At 44.0% G+C, this 15,069-nt stretch overlaps 1 protein-coding gene across 5 annotated transcripts in view; it reads right to left on the reverse strand.

The window, feature by feature from the left end:
* The window catches only part of arhgef39 (Rho guanine nucleotide exchange factor (GEF) 39), a 64,798-nt gene extending 50,395 nt beyond the window's left edge, over positions 1–14,403 (reverse strand). For 2 of the 5 annotated variants that reach the window (XM_035996194.1, XM_035996193.1), the window contains exons 1-5: positions 14,027–14,048; positions 12,503–12,504; positions 10,451–10,622; positions 7,901–7,995; positions 1,693–1,813 (exon numbers count right to left, since the gene is read on the reverse strand). In XM_035996194.1, coding sequence (XP_035852087.1) covers positions 1,693–1,813; positions 7,901–7,995; positions 10,451–10,622; positions 12,503–12,504; positions 14,027–14,041 — 405 coding nt within the window. In that variant the 5' untranslated portion in view covers positions 14,042–14,048. Of the gene's footprint in view, positions 1–1,692; positions 1,814–7,900; positions 7,996–10,450; positions 10,630–12,502; positions 12,505–14,026; positions 14,049–14,282 lie in introns of those variants that run through there. The other 3 variants (XM_035996196.1, XM_031288245.2, XM_035996195.1) reach the window with 3 other exon arrangements.
* Between the last annotated feature and the right edge of the window lie 666 nt (positions 14,404–15,069).

Below are 15,069 nucleotides of genomic sequence, written 5' to 3' on the forward strand. Positions count from 1 at the left end.
ATCTTTGCAGTTTTTATGCAAAGCTAGCACCGGGGCATCTCTGCTGGCAGCTCCAATCTCCAAAATCTAAAATATTGAGTCAGGATGTGGTAGCATAAAGACTGGAAGCAGGGGGAACAGCTAGCCCTGGCTTTCTTCAAAGTTTAGAAACACATCCATTGACACCTCTGGTGTGTTCTGAGGCATTTTTTGGACCTCAGGGACCCGACTGATCAGTCCGACTGCCTTTTCTGCCGACGGTCGGCCCGTCTGGTTTGCGTGTCAGGGCCTTAAAGCTCACAGATTAGCGAACCATTCAGGAGGCGTTAAGGCGCCTATATACTTGCTTTTAAACAGGCAATGTTCACGTACCTACCCTGCGTCCTTTGCGTGTAGCTGGAGGATTAAACGTGTATCCACTAGGGGGCCGTATCGTCACCGGCCAACACCGGAAGATATTCCTGGGCTGAGTGTGGAACATCCGCTGACCTGCCTCTCAGATGATACACTGCGCCCACGTTCATGTGCTGAATTGCATCTTGCCGACGCAAAGTGATAACTTCTGAAGACGTGCACAGCCTACGCTCCAAAGGAACGCAGGAAACGCGTGGCAGCCATCTTATGTACGCGTAGTTAAAAGCAAGTATATCGGCACCTTTACATACTGGAAATATCAGACATCCTGTATCCTGCTATAGTGCTGGTTGCCACACACAGTCAGTCAGCATAGGTTTGGCTTTTAGGCCCTATTTACACGAATACGCTGAAAACGACAATATATTTTATCAGATGTGCCTTTCGTTTAGACGGCGACGGCGTTTTTGGGGCTTAAAAACGTAAAAAAAAGTGAAACCACCCTCCAGAGTGGAAATCTTAAAAACGCTCCACCATTGTGTGCCGTGTGTGTGTGTGTGCCGCGTGCGTTTCTGTGCGTGTGCCGTGTGTGTGCGCCACATGTGCGTGTATGTGTGTGTGTGTGCCGTGTCCGTGTGTGTGCCGTGTCTGTGTGTGCGCATTGTTTGGAGCAATAACTCGACCTCCTCGTCTGTCCAGACAAAATTGTCAGCTTTTGTCGTTCGCTTGGCGCTACTAGGGAGAGAAGTAGAAGGAAGGTTCTACGCAGGCGCGCGGACTTGGTGGTGTTGTGTGGCAGTGCTTCACACTACCACCACCTAGCCGCCTGGCGTGCGTACTACATTGAATTTCAGATCGCAGATTTCCACCGCAACGCGTTTTCTCTTCAGATACCAAAACCTGTACCAAACCTGGCAACCTCACTGTGACGACAAGACCACAGTCACTACACCCAGGCAAGAAATAGTTCCAGCATGGAACTTCTAGTAAAACCACACACTGTTGAACATAGGCAAAAGTGGTTCTCATTTGGAGATTATAATAAAACAGCATAACCAATGTATCTGGATTTGCCATGCTATATATACACTACATACAGTACATTAAAGTGTTGTCATAGCATCACTGACAGCAGTAGAATTGATTGTGTCGGCAACAAAGAATCCAATAACCACTTACGCATTTGTTATTGTGTCTTCAGTGCAATAACTGAGGCATACATTGGCCAATTCTCCCAGAGGGATTATTAATATCTAATCACATCTGATGTAATAAACAGCTTGTGAAATATTCAGAAGTGCAACAGGAGCGTCTGACACAGAGCTGTGACAACTACTGTATGTGGGAACGAGTTCCTACCCCGAGCACTTTGCTGGCATTATAGATGTTGTCCACATACGTGTTGTAGTGGTGCAGATGTGGACACATCTGGTCGAAGCCTCGGCCAAAGTAGCCATTCTCCAGATGGACAAGCAGGGATCTGGAAGACAAAAACAGGTTAAACTTTCATTTTAAATAAACCATTGCGATTTGAAAGAGCTGAGATCTTTATTATAAACGTACATAATTAGCCGTGTTTTAACAAGTAGAAGATTAAAGCTTTAGGCCGGATATAATGGCAATTATTGGTCAGAATAAATTTCTAATTTTTATTTGTACAACAGGCTGAGCTCACCACTATAATTCATTGAGTCAAGGTCCATTTTTAGGGAACACACACACACAAGCAGGCACTGAATCCCAACATCCTTAAAGGGTAACTACCGGTTTTTTTTAACCCTATTTTCATATGTTTTTGTGTGTAAGTGACTGATAGGAACTACAATCTTTTAAATTGGTCCAGTATTAAGTGTGAACGCTGTAACCGGCAGCCATAAACCGGGCTATAATGTAACCCTACGGGGCAAATGTGCAGCATCAGTTAGTGTCCACTAAAAGTTCTGTTTTTGCCGCTGACAGGCTCAGATTAATATTCTAAGTGTCTGACAACATTATGGAAAGGATCCATTCAGAGATAGACCTTTAAAACCTCTTTAAGACCTTTCTGTTTAACCAGAAACAGCTCTGAAGTCACTAGCGCTAAACCCACCAGACTCCATTTAAAAAAACAATACTTTTAGCGTGTATAGAGCCAACATATTTTCACATGTAAATCAGTAAACTATGTGTTTATTTCAACCAAAACTAGAGTTGTGATGGTTGGAAAAGTGGAAAGACGACCCAAAACGGCTTTTCATAGTTTTATTTTGTTTCTGTCGACTTTGAATGAAGTGTATTTTATGATGAGTCTGGTGGGTTTAACGAACGCAATTTCGCCAATGTTTTTATGTCTAAAAAAGGATCTTACTCTTTAACAGAAAGGTCATCCTCCTTAGAAATCCTTTCCATAATGTTGTCAGACACTTCGAATAATAATCTGAGCCTGTCAACAAGCTGCACAATTGCCCTATTAACTTACATTGTAGCTTGTTTCTCCACTGCCGACTGCAGCGATCTCTCCTAATACTGGACCAATGTCAAAGATTGTTGTTCCCATCAGCCACTTAGACACAAAAACATAGGGAAATAGGGTCCAGGTTGAAAAAAACAGTACTTACCATTTAACTCCAGCACAGGACATGGCAGAAGTAACTATTTCAATATGAGTGGCATATTTGTTTGTGCATCCCAGATCGTTGGCGCATTCATTTCAAAATGCCCCCCAGTGAGCATTTAGCCTCCAGTCAAACCGCACTGGACTTTGAGTTAGTGCACATTACTGCCTGACAATGCACTACTGCTGTGCATCTGCTCAAATAAGGCGAGATCATGTCTGAAGCATCATTTTCAGCAAAGACACAGGCGTTTAGAGAAAGTGCGGAGGTTGAGCAAAGTTCAGAGCATTGCTTCCCCGTTAAAGGGAGGTTAAGCAGGCGAGGCTCTGCGGTGTCATCTGAAGGCCTCTCCCTGTGGGTGACGTATTTACTGGGACCAAGACGCGGGGTCTACCTTCAGGGCACCCAGAGCCACTTTGCAGTGAGAACACACTAGCTGAACTCAGGAACAAAATAACTGGATCAAGGCAGTCGTTCTGCCTGTCAGCCACATTACAGTAACACACACGCAATTGGTTGGGGGGTGTTGACACATGTGAAGGAGCTTGTTATCCAAACTTAGAGGAAGTACCACACACACACACACACACACACACACACACAGTCTAATGATGTTCCCAGAGACTTCTGTTGATACGTGTTGTAAGAAGGAGCACTTTGTCGTTGAAGTTGATTTAAATAGATTGTAATGAAGTTGTGTGCCAAGGTAGTCCCTGTTCATAATCAGGAGATGCAGGAGCAGCCGAGAGAGTTCTAACGAGGGCAAAGGGCGGGAAAAGCTGCGTTTCCGTTTTTTTCCCCCCCTCTCACTGCCAGAGGCTATTATGATAAATATGAAATTATGGATTGCATTTTTTATACCTTTTTTCACGGCAATAAATTGTCTGGACCATCAGCAGCAGGATGGAGATAACATTAGCATTCTGTGTGAGTCAAGTTAACCCACATTCATTCCGAGCAGTGGCGACATCTGGGTCGGACACAACCTATTCAGGCCATGGCGCCTTCGTCTGGCGGTACACACAGTGTGAGCATCGGCTAAACATAAATGACTACTTAATGAAATAAACAAACATAAGCACGAATCACTAATGACAAAACCGAGCAATAAAGCAGCGCTTTCCATGAACTGTGTGATGTGATTGATGCTGTGGTGATTCGTGTCCCTCCATGTAGCTCTCAGACTACACCTCTGTACCCCCCCCCCCAATTGCTGGCTGTATGCTCCTTACTGGATCCACTGACAGCTCCCTCAAGTTGCTGATTCCTGTTTGTCACGTTAGCAGCCGGGGATAATTGGGTTGCTGCCTGCTCTCTGTTCTCCGTAAACACTCCGAGACAGAGAGAGCAGAGAGAACGGCATGGCATTATCAATACATTCACATTCCCTTTTCTATTGTGACTCAACAAAGCTTAATGAAGGCAGGCTGTATTACTACTACTCCCACGGCACTCTGGAGTTAGGTAAATAAAGACAGAAACATCAGATGAATACACCTCCGCTCTGCACTGACGCACAGTGTTACTATCAGAGATCCATTAGGCTCTCACAGAAGGGTTTCTGCCAGTCAAGTGGTTTCTCGCTGCTTTGTGTGGATCAACAACTCATCTTAGGAAACAGTGCTCAGCTGCAAAAAAAATACAGCTTATAAATGAAGATATGTCTCTTAGTGTTTCTCTGATGAAGATATATATTCCCTAGCAAGGCAGGGATTCGCTATCCAGCTGGAATTAATGTCAGCTCCAGCGTATCGTGACCTGCTTGTTTTAAAATTTGCAGTCCGGATCAACGGAAGTACATTGCCAGGATAAGCCTGACAACTTCCCCCCCTTCCCTGCTGCTATCTGTGTGTCAAAATCTCTTTGCTACGGGAAACAACAAAGACAACCTCTGAGCTAGCAGGCTAACGTTGAACGCACTGATAACAGCAAGATTTTGCAAAACATTTAAATCGTACAACGAGGCAGGCCTGCTTGGTTCTTTCGGGGAATGATTGTAAAGATTTACAAAGAACACGCTTCAGGATCAATACACTGGATACACTTTCTTTTGCGGGGTGCAAATGTTCCACCAAAACAAGTTCCTTCCTGAAGACTATTTAGCAGAGCCACCGTCGCAGCGTCCGGAGCTCAGCGCCGCCCAAGACCACTGGGATTGGTTTAAAGAAATGGCAATAAACTGGAGCAATTTTTTTTCTCCTATCCCAGAATTCATCTGTGGTGTAGCCAGACCTTACTACACTACTTGTTACCAAAGAAAGCCACCACATTACTGTAACATGTGTTACTACACAACACTGCTCGTTATGCAATCCATTTACACTAAAGGGAATATGGCCGACCATCATTTTAGGCCTAGTGTCACGGCACAAGCTTTCCTATTGGCTGTTCTGCCTACTGCCAGGCTGAGGTGGGTGTGGTTTACCTGCGTCACATGGCAAGACGCCCCCCCCAATCAAGTTATGTTAATGTTTTGTGCGCGTCTTAAATGTCTACAAATGAACTTGTCAACGGAGTGTTGGCGCTGATTAACGCCGGACTGAGCTGGTCAGAAGACGGAGCGAAGCCAAGGGGACAGGTAGGCCAGTCCACCTTACCTGTAGCCTGGCAAACCTAGTCTTTAGCTCTGGAGTTTCACATGCACGAAACTCTGGGAGCGCTAGACACCTAACGATAATATCACGTTTTTACCCAGAGTTGTGGTTATGCTGTGAAACCTACCTTAGCACAAAAAAAAAGTCTAAAATTAGCAAAACTTTATATAAATCAGGAACTATCTGATCAAGCAATTGTGAATATGACCAGATATTATTGTTTGTGTTTTATGGACACAGCACAAGAATATATTTGGTAGATTTGATACCCAGCCCTCAATCCGACTGAGAAAGTGCACCTGCTGACAGACACATGCCCCTTGATTATGGTAAGCCTGTTTAAGACTTACAGTACAGTTGATGTTTCATGTGTGACAGATGGATGAGAAAGTCACCCCACATATCCATCTATGAGAGCTAATCATCATCAGTTATCAATTATTCTTGGCACTGCTACACAGATATCCACTGTATACTTAATGTCAGTGAAAAGTGAAAGAAAATGAAAAGAATATGGTGGGGGGAAATCTATAATCAATCACTGAGCAGTAGTAGATCAGTCTAGCACTATCACACCGTCTCCCCATGGAGCTTTTTTTAAATGGAGTGCTTGCCATTATGTTTCAACCATTGATTCAATAAGAGGCTCATAATGAAGACGAATGGGAACTGCAGAACCATTTATCCAATACATCAGACTGCAGAATTCATATTTCAATCTTCATTGTAGCCCTCTCAACAAGAAAGCCTGTCAGTCTGCAGAGGATGAGAGCTCATTATTTAGTGTGGAAATGAAACTCCCAATCACAGGTATCACAACTGCTCACTCCACAGGGTGTCAAGCTGTGTGGTCTGATACTGAACTGTGTACGTTTTGTCTCTTCGATGTTTTCAGACTGTAGACTGAGTTCCTCAAATTTAGAGGGTTAACTGTCCACATTGCACGCCGCCCGCAATTGTGCGTTTGCGGAGCTTTGTGGGTGCGTGCGGATGTTTGTGAAGCCTGGCACGAGAAGCATGCTAATAGGGGTGTTTATTACCAGTGTTTCCTCTATGTTGATGGAAGAAATGTTACCGTGGCGGGCCGCCGCGGTAACATTTCTTCCGCCACGGTATCAGAAATAGGGCAGACGCACAACAGGGTTTCTGCTATGTACACCGCACACCGCCGCTCCTTCAGCCGTTTATGAAAGTCATAAAGTCGAACTGTCATCCGCTCTCTCTCCCCTTTAGGGTGAGCAACTGGAACAGTGACAGGACGTCATCACTCGCAAAGTCATGGCAACCAAATAAACAACACGGTGAGTACTACTTGTCACTCAATCTTAGGCAAAGTGACAAACAGCGACAAACAGCAACGAAAGCCGCGACATGAAATCCGCACTCACGCGGGTCCCGTGAAATATGCCAGCTACAGTTTATTAGAAAATAGCATTGTGGACACTGAATTTGATGAATTTACTGTTTATCAGACCCCAGATGAGACAAGAAGCTAGCTAACGTTAGCGAACGCTGCGGTGACTGTTCCTCTGCCTCTGCCTCCCCGCTGCAGGAGACGCTGTATTCCTCCGACACGCTGTATTAACGTTACTGTTTTAAAACCGTTTTCCAGGTTAGTGGGGGTGCATACCGCTCAAAACCAACATGAAAAACATAGCTAGTAATGTTCACTCAGCGCTTAGTTTTGTTGTTAAACTGTGTGTTAAATGAGCGGTGACGTTAAATCACCGGTTTCAGGTAACAGTACCGTCTATTTGCTGGATGGTTTCAAACGGTCGGTAGCTATCACCAGCAGATAAGCCCGTACTTTTTGACGTTCAACGTTTTGACTGATATTGCGATTGCGATATGATTCACGATATTGGAGGGAATGATCATTTTTGTATCATTATTCTCATTTTCATTGAAAAACATAAAAAAAAAATAAAAATAAAATGATTGAAGTTTAGTCTGTAGGATAGGATTTGTAGGCTGGGATGTCTCTGCAGCACCACAATACTTTATTTTAGAATGGTTTGACACATATTTTGCCTTTAACAAATATTGCCCCACCCCCCCCCCTGCGATTTGGATAAAATTGCAATTAATTGTGCAGCCGTACTCTGACTTCCCATTGGCCTTCCTGCTCTGAGATCTCCAACAGCAGGTCAGGTAGATGCCCAGAAGTCGTCAATGTGTGATATCACCCACAGTAATTATACCTGATATGCATTAATGTATCCACCAGGGAAGAGAACACCCTATCACTGACCCCTGCTAATGGTGGCCGATAAGGACTATGCTTTGGTAAACTAAGAGTTTATCTGGACTGCATTCTTAAGCAAAATCCTCATCCCAATATCCCGTAGATATTCTGTAAATTATTCAGAGGATACTTACTGGTTTACTGAATGAATGGCTTTAATTGAACTGAAGATGCTTTCTCTAATGTCCTGCCTCAGGGTTCCTTTGGCCTTCAAGATCTCCACAAAGTACTGCGAGAAACAAAGAGAGCAGAGCATGATGTTATATCTCCGCATTTGTATTAATAAGCTAGAACCGGGCTGCCTCTGGTTGGATATGCCCTCGATTAAATGTGTCTTGATAAGGAGGTGCTTTCACTGCTGACATCTTAGCAAATGTTATTACCAACCAGAGACCGCACAAAACACGTACTGACTTAGAGCTTGGTGGTTTTCTGCCCTACAGCCCAGACTGAGTGTTAACATGACTGTTTATGTGCACGGCTCAGGGCACACGGTACAGAGGGATGGTGTGCTACCGCAACACTCACAAATACAGCGACAGCTGTGCTGGTCTCAAGTCATTTGAAGTGAAAATGGGATTAGCAAATTGAATGTGCATTAGGCTTAAAATGACTCCTAATTGGAGTGAACGGGTGGAGGGTGAGTAATTGTGTAGAAATGAGGCTGCGGTGGTGGGTGAAAAAGTCTGTTCTCTCCACGGGGAGGAGGAGTAACACGCATGCTACCTTGAGTCTGTGAATATGTACTGTTAGAGTGCACTTCACATGTTTTAATGAAGCGGTGGAACATACTGTACAGTAGTGCATGTATACGGTATGTTCAACTTTTTGCCTCGGAGAATGTTTGACATGGAGACTTTACCATCTATTTTAATAATGGAAACTATTTTTGGGGTTGGTACACCCAAATCATGAATAAAAAGGTCCCTGTAGTGGTGCCTAGCCATGCAGGTGGTTTTGCTTTTATATGTCCAGGTTTTGAGATATCCATCTCTGAGATTTCGGCCTCCACCCCAGTACAATGGGATTTATTTCTATTAGTTTGTGGTGCTCACAGCATTGATAAATGTAATCTCTTTCTGAAACAAGTGTCCTGTTAATATAACCACGCACGGACAGACCTCACTGTAATTAATGTACTTGAACTATTACCTATCCTTTAGACAGTAGTTGTGACACAGCAGCTGTCCTCCGCTTGCTGCCAATATTTGGCAAACACCCCGCTGCTGCGCATTCATTCATACCAACACCAGGCTCCTAAACTACTGCACCTCTCTCCTGGCTGCTGTGTCTGCCCGTGCCTGTGTGACCTCTGCAGCTCACCCAGAATGCAGCAGACCCGGCTGCTCTCCAAACTACCCAAGTTCTCCCCACGGCCCCCGCTCCCCCTCACGGGAGGTTTACGTACATGGGGAAGAGCTGTGACGGGTCCAGAGAGGGGGCGAGCGGCCGCCTTGCTGTTTCCACCAGAAGTGCATTTCTTAGCGCTGATCGCCGAGCGATTCTGCGGTTTTCTAATCGCACGTAAAGCTAATCTCTGTCTGTGTGTGTTCGCCACTCGTCAAGCACAAGCAGGTTTTGATGTTTCATCCTGTAAAGATTGGGGCAATAGAAACTCCAGGAGAGCAGCAGGTAGAGGGGCAAGAAGCAGGGTGGGAATATTTGATCATTTTTCACAATCAGATCATTTAGATCTTATATGTCTTCTATATCATTTATAATAGATTATCAGTGGGCTTTCTTGCATGATTTGCTCGCGGCTCACAGAAACAAATAGACAAGACGGCAGAATGGTGCCATCCGTTTGCAGAGCTCCGGGGGCACTGTGTGTGAACAGCACAAATGGTTAACAGCGGGCGTCGCTTTCCACTGCTTCCCGGCCAATCGCGACGTTCGAGCGGGCCAACCCGGAGTTAGTGTGACATCATTACACAGATGACTTTCTCTTAGCAGCCACAACTGTGATGGACATCCAGCATCCCTGGGCCTATGCGTACAGCATGCAGACAGATAAACTGATGTAGCCTAAATGAACCCGATTCTTTAACTTGACAGACAGAGAGGGGACGAAGAGGACAGGAGACCTCTGGGAGGGACAGATGAGGAGAACTTAGAGAGGCGAGGGGAGTGGGACAGATACGCTTCCAAAAACAGGCAATCGGCCTGAAATACCCAGGTTCAAGCCTTGGCTGTACTATATTTCACATGATGAGCTACTGTATTATAATAATGATAATAACTTTATTTGTATGGGGCGCCCGGATAGCTCAGTTGGTAGAGCGGGCGCCCATATATAGAGGTTTACTCCTCGACGCAGCGGGACGGGGTTCGACTCCGACCTGCGGCCCTTTGCTGCATGTCATTCCCCCCTCTCTCTCCTTTCATGTCTTCAGCTGTCCTGTCAATAAAGGCCTAAAAATGCCCAAAAAATAATCTTTAAAAAAAAAACTTTATTTGTATGGCACCTGTAAAAACAATAGTTTGAAAAGTGTTTTGACAGAGGAAACAAAAGCACATACAAACCAATGCACATCATTGTAACAGTGGAAACAGAACATGTGGCACCTCAAAGGACAGAAAAGAAATGCCGATTAAATGAACTAAATGAAATTACCAGGTGAAAATACGGCATCACGTGAGAGCAAGTCTTTTGCTTCCACGCGGCCGCCCGTGGCAGTACGTACCGTGGTGACTAGCTGCAGCTGTTGGACGTAGCGCTGTTCTGTCTGCACCAACTCTCTGGCTGTGCGGCTGCGTTTCCTCTCCCAGCGGCCCCTCTGCTCCTGGATGCTGGTGCCCCCCGGGGGGGCGGGCGGACCAGGGCAGAAGCTCATGGTCACAGTGACGAGGAGGACACTGCAATAAGACCAGGGCAGGATTACAGACAGACATCAAACCAGAAATCAGAACCATACATTATGCCACATTAGGGCTGGGCAATATATCAATATCGTGATATGAGACTAGATATCGTCTTAGATTTTCGATGTCTTTTCCTGGTTTTACAAGCTGTATTACAGTAAAGTGATGTCATTTTCTGAACTTATCAGACTGTAGAGCTGGGCGATTTTTTTCCCTAAAAAAATCTGCGATTTTTTTATAAAAAACTCGATTTACAATTCAATTAGATTTCCCCCCCCCTTCCATTTAAAACAAAATAATATGCGAACTGTAAATATATTTAAAAAAATATATATTTATTGTATTTAATTAAAGTGATCAACATAAACAAAATTGCAAAGGCAAACCCTTTCTCTAACTGAAAAGTCACTGTGCAGTGTGCAACAAAGATTGTTAAACATCCAAATTATTTATACTGTATTTATTGAACAAAAATCAAAAAAATCGATTTTTTGAAAATATGAATCAATTTGACCTACCAACTCGATTTTTAGATCAAATTGATTTTTTTCCCAGCCCTACCAGACTGTTGTAACTGTTCGGTTATTTGCCTTTACCCACTTAGTCATTGTATCCACATTGTTGGTGATTATTTATCACAAATCTCTTTGTGTAAATATTTTGTGAAAGCACCAATAGTCAACCCTAGAATATCGTCGCAATATCGTTATCGAGGTATTTGGTCAAAAATATCGTGATATTTGATTTGCCATATACAAACAAGTGTGTAGTTTAGCTTCCAAGCCAGAAGCGTTCCAACAGAGCAACACCATCCGTCATGAGATATTTCCTGTTGTCAAGTTGCCTATATCTTTGTCTTTGTTGCCATTTGATTAAAGAGTTAGTTTATTAAATATAAAGTATCATGGTGCCTTGGTAGTGAATGGAACGTAGCGAGCATGTTGCTTCACAATAAAAGCCTCCCGCTGGTTCGCCAATGGAAAGCTTTTAATTTGAAGTAGCAGAAGGACAAGTTGAATTTGCATTAACAGTGAGTTAACAGGGCTAGGAACAGCCGTTGGACTGTGTACAACCACATACAGCAGTGAGTAACTGTCCCAAATTCCAACCTAGTATGCGCCAGCTATGCAAAATGAGTCTGTTTTTAGTAACTCAATAAGCATAAGCTGTCACTCTGCAGAGGATGAGAGCCTGAGGGAACCAACAGCCCTCCCAATCACACCACACAGCTGACTGAGCCAATCAGAGCCCACCAATGGCTGCCTGTTACCCTTTTTCATTTCAATCGTACCTTTCGTTACAGTTATATTTATATCGGGAGGAAGTTTTATTCTATGACATGACTGGAAGTGAAATAACTAGTCTGTTCAAACTGATGACATTTAATAAGTGATTAATCATTTGAGTTATTGATGAAGTATACTAACTACTGGCAGGTTACAGCGTCTCAAATGGGAGGATTTGCTAAATGACTGAATACTTTCCGATGTTTGGGCGATTGGAATTTGATCTGGTAACATTTATGTCCTCCACTTGCCTCCCTCGAGGAAATCACGGGAGGAGAGAGGCAACGAGCGAATGTGTTTTAGAGGGATGAGACGTCCTTTCCTCTGAAGCGTCACATGAATTAATCAGCTGTTTGGTCGGAGTTAGCAACTCCTTCAGCTGCACTGCTTGCGAGAAGGCTGCTCTCGTGTTTCCTCGCCTATAGCTCCTCGATGAACCCTCCTCGATGCTCGCTCCTCTGTCCTCAGGGCAGAAATAAGAACTTTGAGACGGCCTTCACCAAAGCGTGACAGAACAAATTCCGGTTCAGCCGAGGACGGAGGAGTCAAGGAGCTATCAAATAAAGGGGATGAGATGCAGCCACAGACTACTCAGAGACGGGTCTGTCCTTTCAGCGGCTGACCTGCAGCCATGGAGACGCAGCGTCCTCCCTGCTTCATCCCCCCCCCCCCCCCATTAGCATCAGCCTCTCCTTCGTACGAGCAAAGCGAGGAGCAGGACTGGGTAGCGTAAACTCAATGTGAGCCTCAAAACTAACTAAATGACTTTTGACTCAGATCTAATGATTGTAGTGGGTCCCCAGTGGACTTCTATAGAGGGTTTTCACCGACGTCACGTTCTGGGCGGTAACCTAGATGCGCGGCCATATTGGAGGCACTCGGTGTAAACAACTGAATGGAGTAATGGAGTATTGTGCACTTTCGATACTTTAATACTTTATGTCTAAACAGCAGAAAAAACTCATCAAAACACATCCAAGATGCAAAGGCATGGAAGGACTTAGACCACAAAAAAGGCGCGATATTTTGAGAAATTACAGTATACTGGCGGTGCAGATCCCTACAAGTTTGCTCCCTCTTCTTGGATCCATGGTGACCCGGTGATTCTTCCTTCAGTTGCATATCCCGATATAGTCAACTGCCTGTTTTTTTCGCCGAGCCCATACACAGCGGAAGACCTTAAATCCTACAAAAGTTTGGAGGCTTATAACCAGATGGTGTGTGGATGGGTGAGGGAGACGCAGTACCAAGTCATTAACGACCAATGTGTTGTGAAGGCCAAAGTAAGTAATGCAATAACGTCTTTAATCAACTTAACCTTAACTTCTGTGATATCACTGTGATACTCAAGGTGTAGCCAAGTGACTCTGAATCGTTTATTTTCATTTCAAAGACCGAACAAGACAGATTTTTCCCTCGTAGATGCTGGTTAAGCTTTGCCAACCACAAGCGCCTCCTTTCCTCTGATAACTTCTGGCATTCCTCTCCCTGGTTTTTAATAACTTTTGGAAGTCGATAATATTCCAAATGTTTTTCTCGGTCTGACCTATTGGTACAACTTAAAACACGGCAACAATTAACCATTTTCCTTGACGCCATTCGGGATCTACTTCAGTGCCTGTGCTGTGATGGGAGTACCTCCAACATGGCGACTTGACGCGTCGTGAAAACCCTCTATAGCAAGTTTTTGTCTTTAAGTGTTTTGAGTGTTATTCATTTTCTATCTTGTTCTATCTGCTCTAGCTTTTTTTCAAAATTACGTGAAATGGCTTCTTCTTTTTTTATCCCAAAACGTAACATTTTCTTGAGAAAAGGCCCCTAACCCCCCCCACCCCCCCCCCAACACACACACACACACACACACACACACACACACACACACACACACACACACACACACACACCTAAGTCTTTCACAAACCGAGAGAAAACATTGTATTGTCTTGTGTCGTATTTCAAATGTTCCGGACATGACGCTCTGGAACACAAATACGACTAGTGACGTTAACGTTAACTGAGCTAAACTTTTAGCTAGTTTACTGACATGTAGCTCAACTATTTCTTTTCTTTCATAAACTCAGTTAACGTGACCAGGCAGCACCTGTATATTACGTACACGTTAAACATTACGTAGATAGAAGGACACAACAGTTTCCTTGTATGTTACCTCGGTATGACTGTGCGTCCAGAGGCCAGTATGGCTCATTTGGTATCGCTTGAGACTGTGAGGAAGCTATGGAGCCTTTCCAACAACAAACTCACGCTGTTTGTTACAGTGACGCTGCTTCGAGTGAGAAACTAACTGCCGTATATAATATATATATAATGTATTCACGTGGCTTATGTGCCGTATGTTTAAATTATAGGAGGCTTACCTTCAGGTATAACGTTCCCACTTTTAATCAAGGCGCTCTTTTCGGTTTGAGCTTCCTTCTTCCGGGCTGCGATGGTTGACGCGCACGCTGATTGGCTGCTCCACACCGTTCCCGGGTACTGACACCCACCCAGAGCCCGAGACCAAACCGGAAGTACCGCCCGCTCTGTGCTAACAGCTGACTGATGCTGTACCAGCCACACCCTGAACTCCATATAACATGCTTACATACAGAGAGCAGTGTTGCCAGATCTTGCGAGACAAATAAGCAACCAGGCCTGTGAAAACAAGCCCAAAACTATGGAGCCCCCCTAGGTTCTGGGAAGAGAAAAATAAATAAACTGTGTGCACGGTTTTACAATCCGTGGGGACGGATTTTAAACTGTGCAGATTGTCAATTTACATCCATGTGGACAGATTGGTAAACTGTGATAATGATCAAGAGTTAGTTAAACCACCTTTTAACAGTATTTAACATTAGAAAACTGATGGGATATCAAATATAGACTGATGTACCAAGTACATTATATACACAGTAAACCTCTGATAGCCTAATTAAAATTTGCACACACAAATAAATATCATCCTGAACTCACAAATTCGTTATTTATTATTGCAGGGACTGCAGAAGATCCCATTTTTAAATAACTATAACCCAGAAACAGGAGAAATTATTAACAATCTTAGTGTGCAGCAATAAAGTGGCTCCTGCTCTGATAAACAAATGAGTGAGTTAGAAAAGACTTAGGCTAAATAAACTAAACTGGTTTAAAAACAATTC

The sequence above is a fragment of the Sander lucioperca genome, chromosome 20, assembly GCF_008315115.2.
Source record: "Sander lucioperca isolate FBNREF2018 chromosome 20, SLUC_FBN_1.2, whole genome shotgun sequence".
In the NCBI taxonomy this organism is placed as follows: domain Eukaryota; kingdom Metazoa; phylum Chordata; class Actinopteri; order Perciformes; family Percidae; genus Sander; species Sander lucioperca.